This window comes from Sapajus apella, unplaced genomic scaffold (genome assembly GCF_009761245.1).
Source record: "Sapajus apella isolate SASKATOON/1434 unplaced genomic scaffold, GSC_monkey_1.0 scaffold2894, whole genome shotgun sequence".
Taxonomy (NCBI): Eukaryota; Metazoa; Chordata; class Mammalia; order Primates; family Cebidae; genus Sapajus; species Sapajus apella.
The window spans coordinates 1-8,422 of record NW_022439820.1 but is presented as its reverse complement, the minus strand read 5'-3'; the positions used below and the strand labels follow the sequence as shown (position 1 = coordinate 8,422).

The 8,422-nt window shown below is 51.5% G+C and overlaps 1 protein-coding gene across 1 annotated transcript; it reads right to left on the bottom strand.

The window, feature by feature from the left end:
- Positions 1–4,686: 4,686 nt before the first annotated feature.
- On the bottom strand, positions 4,687–7,669 carry LOC116547388 (T-complex protein 10A homolog). Its single transcript, XM_032273359.1, has 3 exons — positions 7,541–7,669; positions 6,378–6,522; positions 4,687–4,962 (listed from the first exon to the last, which is right to left on the bottom strand). Exons 2-3 carry the CDS (start codon positions 6,519–6,521, stop codon positions 4,702–4,704), a joined length of 405 nt encoding a protein of 134 aa, XP_032129250.1. The 5' UTR covers position 6,522; positions 7,541–7,669; the 3' UTR covers positions 4,687–4,701.
- Between the last annotated feature and the right edge of the window lie 753 nt (positions 7,670–8,422).

The window sequence follows — 8,422 nt, the reverse complement described above, 5'->3', positions numbered from 1 at the left end:
TGCTGTCTTAGCATTAAAGACGCATCTGGAGAAATTCAAGGTTTTATCTGTAGAAACATAACTACTTTATTACATTACTACGTCTGTTTTGAATAACAAAATGAGAACTCTCATTAGGCAGAAGTGGAACTTTATCTGAATCTGCATTCTCCATGCGGCCAGTGGAGAATAGCACAGGTTTTTACGGTCACCTTTCCGTCTTCAGACGTCCCCCGTCTTTCCGCCCAGGGAGTCAGCCTTCCAGTGCACGTTGCGCTGCTGTCTGGGCGTCTCCCAGAAGGACTTTTATCTCCATCTTCCTGTGGTGGTGTTTGTCCCAAGTTAATTCTTTGTCTTTAAACTCATTGGCTGAAAGTAAATGTGGGAATATTTTTGCATTAGTAACTATCATATTGTTTAAATGTTAGACAACACACCACACCAGCTGTCACAGAACCTAGACGACTCCACTCCGGCTTCCTGCAGAAGGACACGCGAGGCATGTCCCTGGTGTCCCTCATTTCCCATTTTACAGCCCACGCTCTCGTGGAATTCAGCAATGGTATGGCTGATATTGTAGATAAAGCCCACGGTGAAATAAAGGCTTGAAACTCACTTCAAAAATGTACAATAAACATAATTTTCTACCTCTTGTGCTGTTTAAAAATGGATGGTTTCACGGCGTGGATGAGCCCCGCATTCTCTTACCTATTTACTGGTACAGATATGAACAAAGCCATTGCCGGGTCCTGTGTGATGAACTCAGGCCACTGTGGGAGCCTGAGAGAAGTCTGCAGCTCACAGGAGGCTGGACCTATGCGGTCCACCCTGGGACTTACGATGCTTTCTACTCATAGGATCTGAAATAGCTGTTTTCCTACATGTGACAAACGCTTGGAGTAGATTTCTGGCCTTGCTTCAGGGAATAGAGTGTTATCTGCCCAGCAGCTGGTTTGGAAAGACTTTCAGGGCATAAATCATCTTCAGGAGTTGGGGAGGCTTCTCCATCCACCTCAGCCCAGTAGTGGTTGCCTGCCTAGGACTCACAAGATTTGCCTCCCGAGTGTGAGGGTGGCACAACGCTGGGACAGGAACAGACACACTGGCCAGCAGAATGTTCTAAAGAGGAGCTAATTTTAACAAGGGAAGACGTGACAGAGACAAAATAGCATCCTGCACTGTGACCCCCAAGAAAACAGCGCAGCCTCTGTTCAGAGGAGCCCACACTGACCAGCAGCAGGTGCAAGACTGCAGTGCAGAAGCAGGGCGCGCGGGAGGCAGAGAGCCCCGAGACACAAGGCCACGGTGCGTGCGGAGAGCGCCACGCACATCACCTCTGCGGGCTGCACCCACGGAAACAAAGCCCAGAGTCCACTCGTCCCCAGCCAGACACTTGCTGCTGTGAGTCGCTCAGAGGGAAGCAGCAGGTAGGACTTGGAATCTCTGCTCCACAGCCAGAAGTGCCGAGGGTTAGGCTCTTGTCTGAAAGGCATGCACCCATGTCCTTGGAAGAACAGAGGACTCCAGGGAGCACCACGCTCGCCCAGGGAGGTGACATTGTGTGGTGAGGAGCTGATGGGATGTGCGTGTTGGGTTCAGAACCCCTGCTTCTCTTTACAGATGATAAGCACGAAGGGTCACCTTTGGAGGAGCTAAATTGTTAGATGACGACCTTTGTCCCAGGAGAGTGGCACTCTGACTCTTGCCGCCAGTGTATTTGGGCTTTTTCTCTTCATCAGCTGACAGAGGTGAAATTTTCCCAAAAGCAGGTTCCAATGCCTAAAATACAAAGTGCAGGGAAACTTTTCATGTTTTCGAAGGTAAAATACATTCTAATTCTAATACAATCAAGAATAATTGGAATGTCCTAGAAAAAAATAGGGTAGAAGGTCAGGGGACTTGGACTGAGTTTTCCCCCAACATGTTGATAAGAACAGGAACCCTCACGAACGTTCCAGAAGGAACCTTTTCAGAGCCGATGTTTGCTTTGCGTTTCTTATTGTGGTTCCTTGTTTCAAAATGATCACAGGATTCCCAAGGCTACAGAATAAACAGTGCCCAACATGTCTTACTCTAGGCTCAGTGTCTTCCCGGGGAATGTGTTAACGAGGAGGAAATGCGATGCTGCCTCTAGCGCTGTCTCTGCAACTGGTCTGACCCGAAAGGCAAACTCCCAACCTTCCCTGTTATCAGCAGACTCACCTGCAACCTGTGATCCTTCGGGTGGGAGGAGGTATTTTAGGTCTGGAATGCTACATTATTCACCACTCCGCTCTCTGAGGAGGAGGAGGGAGTGAGAAGGGGAGAGGGCTGCTGTGAACGAACCCTTAATACCAGATCCAGAGTGGCTCACCCACACAGCCATGCCCGCAGTCCCTGGGTGCTCACGCCTCCACCTTTCAGATATGCAGTCCCTAAAACTGCGACTACACACAGTTACAGCGATGCATATTTAAGGTGTGGAATTCACATATCCCATCTTCTTTCTTCAAATCAGGTGTGCTCTTGTGAGCGTAGAGCAGTTCTTATAAACAGCCCCATGGTGACCAATACGATGCACACAATCAAAAAACTATTTGGAAATTCACAAAGTTCTAATCTGGAAATAAGAGGAGGATGGAAACTGCAGGGCATGGGAGGACTGAACGGCACTTCATTGATTCTCGGGGTAATTGTTACCGTGACATTTCTCCTGACATACAATGACCCAAATGGGGCAGTAGATGCTATTTTTTAGTCACCGGCATACAATATATGCAGGGGACAGTCCCTGTGCGTCTTCTCTGCCTTCCCGCCACAGAAGGTACAGAATCCCAGGCTGTATTTGTCGCAATTTCCCCTTCTCTGCCTCTGATGGAGGAACAGCCTCCCGGCTTCTGCTCTTTCCTACACAGAAGGACTGGGCGCTTTGCTGTGATGAGAAGCTAAACCCGCTTTCTTTCTGAGGCGACAGAAGCCATCTCCATGGAAACAAAGCTCTCACAGAGCTCCCGAAGAGTGGAATAACTTCCAAGATTTCCTGCAGTTTCCTGTAGAGGAACTTGTGGCAGGTCTTGCTGTGCTGGGAGAACAGACCCCAGAGAAGGCTTCTTGGGACTGTATTCCATGGGGGGGTGTGTGTGTGTTGTAGTCACTGTGCCATATCAGAAATATTCCAAGTCCTAGAAGTACGGATTTAAAAGTTTCCACAATGAGTGCAGGTAGGAAATGTTAGTACTTTTCTTAGTCCACCAAGAAATATCCCCACTCACATTTGGAGGGTGTTCAGGTGGCTTCCTGTGTCGTTGCCTGTACGTGTAATCTTAATGATTCAAGTTGTTTAGACCCACGTGCAGGAAACAGAAGCCAGACAAGGTGGTGATAATACTGGCCACATTCACACTCTCTGAGGCTCCTTCTTTGAGGCAAGTGATCAAACGTGAAAGCTCAGTGTTCTATAACGGCAGTTGGTGCTGGGACGCACCGACTACTTCAGGGTGAGAATGCTGGTCCTTCCTCTGGGATAGAGCAGGGTGGTGAGAGGGACGGGGCAGGAAAGTCCTGGGCAGAGAAGGACGGGTCCCTGGCTAGGGCTCCACCCCCGGGCCTGTGCCCATGGACCTCGGCATTTCTGCTTTCATGCCCGAATATTGCATTTCCCAAGACCACCCTGACCCACCACGATCCCATCCTGTGCCCATAAAAATTCCCAGTGGCAGAGACACAAGCGGCTGGATGTCGAGAGGAACACATGAGCAGAAGAACGCACCGGCAGACACAGCAGACGCCAGCAGGCCATCGACTGGTGGAATGACGCAGAATTTGGTGGGGGCGGCCGGAGGAGAGTCTGGATGCTGGGTGGCCCAGCTCTGGGGAAAACCACCTTCCCACTCCATCCCCCTGCTGGCTCCCCCTTCTGCTGAGAGCTACCACCACTCAGTAAAAAGCCTTGCATCCATCCTGCAAGCCCACGTGTGACCTGATTTTTCCAGTACACCAAGGCAAAAGCTTGGGATACAGAAAGCCCTCTGTCCCGTGATAAGGCAGAGGATCTAACTGAGCTGATGAACCCCAGCTCCCCACAGCCTAAACTGAAAGAGCACCCTGTAACACACGCCCACTGGGGCTACAGCTGTGAACATTCAGCCCCAGACACTGCCGTGGGGCTGTGAGGCCTGCCCGTCTGTATGCTCCCCTAGAGGCTTCGGCAGTGGGGCACCGAAGAAGAGAGCCACACCCCCATCACACGCCCTGTGGGGGATCAAGGGAACTTCTCCCGTTTCAACAGGTCTCTACCTCATTCTTCACAGCTGTCCTAGAAGATGAACGGAGGCTGCCAGGACGCTGAGCCGGCTCTGGAGTCAGGCCGGGTTCAAACCCCAGCTCTGAGTTTTCCAGCCCATGGCTGTGATGGAGTTAATAAGAGCATGCATTTCATCGAGAGTAAGACCATAAAGCTCCAAGTCTAGTCCACGTAAAGTCCCCAGCAAGGCTTTGCTGCTGCTGTCCTGAGACCCCCTGAGCTGTTAGAATTTTAGACGTGAGACACACACCCGGAGGGCTGGGCTTCGGTCTGCTGGAGCGCCAGGTGGGAGGCCTCATGCATCCAACTTTTATCAGTCACCACTTATGGGAAATGGAGCTGATGGAAAGACAGCAAGCCCTCCCGCCACCTGCAGCGTGAGTGATACCGATACCTTGTCATCCAGCAATAAAGCCCACATCGTTACGAGGACGCTATTTTTACATAATGCACACCATACAAAAACGCAAATGCCCCGTAGGTCCCAGAGTGTGCGATCCCCGTCCCGCGTGTGGGGAGGCTGCAGGCTTCTTCTCGGCTTTCCACTGCGGCTGCGCCAGAGCTCCCAGCTCTTCTCGGAGCTCCAGGCTCTGCTTCCGCAAAGCATCTGTGTGACTCTGGAGTTTCCTGTGAACGTCAGCCCACAGCGACTCCTGCCTCCCGAGCTCTTGGTGGAGTCTGGTGATCTGCTGCTGTAATGGCTGTTATTGGGAAGAGAACACCAGAAAACCTCTCAGATATCACACCACCACATTCCTCTGCAAAATACCCAAGGCCTCTCTGACGCAAGATCGACTATTTCTAGACAAAAAGACACCCAATGGGATAAACAGGACTACCGCAGCCTTTTCCTTTCTTTCTTTCCTTTCTTTTTTTTTTTTTCTTTTTTTTTTTGAGGCAGACTCTCACTCTGTCACCCAGGCTGGAGTGCAGTGGCATGATCTCAGCTCACCGAAGCTTCAATTTCATGAGCTCAAGTGATCCTCCTGCCTCAGCCTCCCCAGAAGCTGGGACTGTAGGCATGCACCACCACACTTGGCTAATTTTTGTACTTTTAGTAGAGATGTGGCTTCACCATGTTGCCCAGAGTGGTCTCAAACTCCTGGACTCAAGTGACCCATCCACCTCAGCCTCCCAAAGTTCTGGGATTACAGGCATAAGCTACCATGCCTGGCCACAGCTTTATTCTTATTAAGCAGTGTTTATTATGAGTTAGTGCACATAATATAACCAGACAAGGATGGTAGTGAGCTGTGATTCTTTGTTAAGACACTACTACAGCAAAGAGTCTGGCATTCTTTTCCCTTTTTTTTTTTTCTTTTTTTTTTCTTTGAGACTGTGTCTTGCTCTGTCAACCCAGGCTGGAGTGCAGTGGTGCAGTCTCAGCTCACTGCGACCTCTGCTTTCCACGTTTAAGCAATTCTGGTGCCTCAGCATCCTGAGTAGCTGGGATTGCAGGCACATGCCATCAAACCTGGCTAATTTGTGTATTTTTAGTAGAGATGGGTTTTGCTGTGTTGTCATGTTGTCAGGTTGACCTCAAACACTGCACTGGCGTGGATGGACCGTCAACAGTTTAAAAATTCTGGAAGGCACTGCATTTCAACCTGACATGTCAGCCTTCCCATGATCCTTCACTGGACCGTAGAGGCTGCAGCCTTGCCCTGGGAAGCAGCAGGATGGGGATAAAGGTACAGTCCTGCACTGCGTGGCCCTGGCCACAGGGACCCGTGGGACTTTAATGAGAGCAAGCACTGTCCAATGGGGTCTGGCGAGGAAGTGGGTAAAAATCAGGAAGCTTGCTGGGACGACGTGAGGCATGTCAACCTTCTGATTTTCTTTAACGAAGTTTTTAAAGTCTGGTGCCTTCTCCTGGACTTGAGGAGAGAAGCTGGAATGTTCAAGTTTTCTTTAACCCCGCCCTGCCATCCACCAAGAGGGAAGGTTGCAGAGGACAAGAGCCACGTGTCCTCAGGGAGGAGGTACGGCATCAGCGTCCTGGGGCAGCACTTTCCTACAGAGGTCTGGCGAGGGAAAGTCCAATGACGGGCCTCAGGGACAGGAATCAGGGTCCCGCCTGGTGGGACTAACTCTGTCCCCACAGAGCTCAACTCACTGGCATCTCCTGGGCGTTGCTGTCCTCCCTGGGGACCTCGGCTGCCACAGCTGTCTTCTCCGTGTCCGCCCCAGCTCCCCGGCATGGGTCCTCTGGGTGGGTGTCCTCCTTGGGTTCCCCGGCCTCCAGCTGACCCTCCAGCATCCTGGTTTGGAAGGGAAGGGCCATGGGGATGCCTGAATGCAGTCACCTTACCCCTGAAGGCTCAGCCTCAACCTAAGGGTGAGCAGGAACCACAGCCACTCTTCTCCCCCTGGGTCGTGTGCACATTCCCAAGCGGGAGGCTGACCAGGTGAAAGGACACACAGAGAGAGGGGACTGAGCGGTCCACACCTGGCTTTCCAGCATCCTCCATGGAAAATGCTCAGTTCCTAGAAGATCAGCCTGACACCTAACACACTCTTACCATCCAGAGAGAGGTGTGAGTGGGATGGTCATGGGGTGTGAGTGGGATGGTCGTGAAGTGTGACCAGGTGTGAGCAGGGTGTGAGTGGATGGTTGTGTGCGACACTGAGGGAATTCTGGGCCCTTTAATCAGCACCCATCTGGAGGGGCAGAGGAGACCCTCCATTGTGTTGAGTCTGAGTCTTGAACCGTCAGGGCGGCATTTGTGAACTCATGGTGAAGACGTGGAAAAGAAACACCTTTTTATATGTAAGCATTTATGCCAGTTCTAGGAAGCTCACAGCAATCAGAAAACAAAAACGAAAGAAAAAACGCAAAGCTTTCCTGCAAGCCTGCGGGGTCCTCTCTGAAAGCCGCCTCCACCCCCGCCTGGTCCTCTTGGTTGTAGGAAGCCAGGGGCCCCCAAGGAAACCCCGACTGTTTATTCACAAACTTCTAACTGTATAAAACATGAGAATGAGCAGCTTCACCACAGTGACCAGAGAAATGCTGTTGAAAAGAGAGTCTCCTGCTGGGAGCAAGCCGAAGGTCAAGAGCAAGACCTAAGGTCACCGGATCACTGGCCACTCCTTCCCCACGGGGACTGGGACAGTTTCTGCGCAGGTGGGCAGGGGTCCGCGGTCTTCACAGCCCTGAGAAAGCGACTTCTTTCCCGCTCCTCGGAGGGGATATCCCAGTGTCCTCGGCCCCAAACTCGTGACCCTCTCAGTCCGGAGAAGACCCTTCCCTCAGCCCAACACCAGACCTTGTCACCTCACCTGGTCCCTGACGCTCACGTCTGCCGGGACGGGATCATCTGCGCCGTGTCCCCACGGCTGTCTCCAGCCCTCCCGCCTCGTCTCCAGAGCCGAGAGGGCAGCAGACGCTTCCAACAGACTTTCTGTCTTACAGGGGCGTGAGCGCCTCACTCAGCGCCACCACTGTGCTACTCAGATCGCAATTAAACACCCAAGCCTGCAATTCTGATACCGAAGCTCAGCGTCAGTGGAGTCCATCCATCCACAAAGGACATTGGAGAGAGTCAAACGGCTCCTCCCAATTCACAAAAACAACGTGCTTAATATCAAGTCTTCAACATGCAACGTAGAGTAAGAGCTCATTTCTCCGAGCAGACATTCCTGAAAAAATATCGACGTTCTTTGGATGCCAAGTTATTTACTAGAAAAAGCATTTTTATGAAGCGAAAATAATATATACGAGTTTAAGTGGAGACAGAATTCAGAATTTCGTCATTTCACCCCAAATGCATCTCCATCTGAATTGTCTGTGTGGTTTTTGTGCTAGAGAACGGGGGGCAAGGAGAGTCGACGTTCCCGTTAAACCCTGGCCGTCCTTCCGCGCATGCTGCTGTGTGTGGAAAACACACACCTGTGGCTCCCCTGCGCCTGCCTGGGACGTGTATCACTCGGATGGTTCTGCAAGAGACTCGCACGCAACAGGCGGTAAACGCCAACGTCCCGAAGAAAATACCACAAAGAGGAAACAGAACGCACTGTTGTCCCCGTGCCTCATTTTCACCATGGGCCTGTGTGGGTCCTGAGGTGTGTGAAGGGTGTGTGTGTCCTGGGTTGTGTCCTGAGGTGTGTGAGGTATGTGTGTGTCCTGAGGTGTGTGAGGGGCTGTGTGTTCTGAGGTGTGTG

Bases quoted from the DNA above. Each gene is read 5' to 3' on its own strand.
- LOC116547388 (XM_032273359.1), bottom strand. From the start codon at position 6,521: ATGCTGGAGGGTCAGCTGGAGGCCGGGGAACCCAAGGAGGACACCCAC. The intron at 4,963-6,377 runs GTGAGTTGAGCT...TCCCAATAACAG, and splicing joins GCAACGCCCAGGAGATGCCA to CCATTACAGCAGCAGATCAC.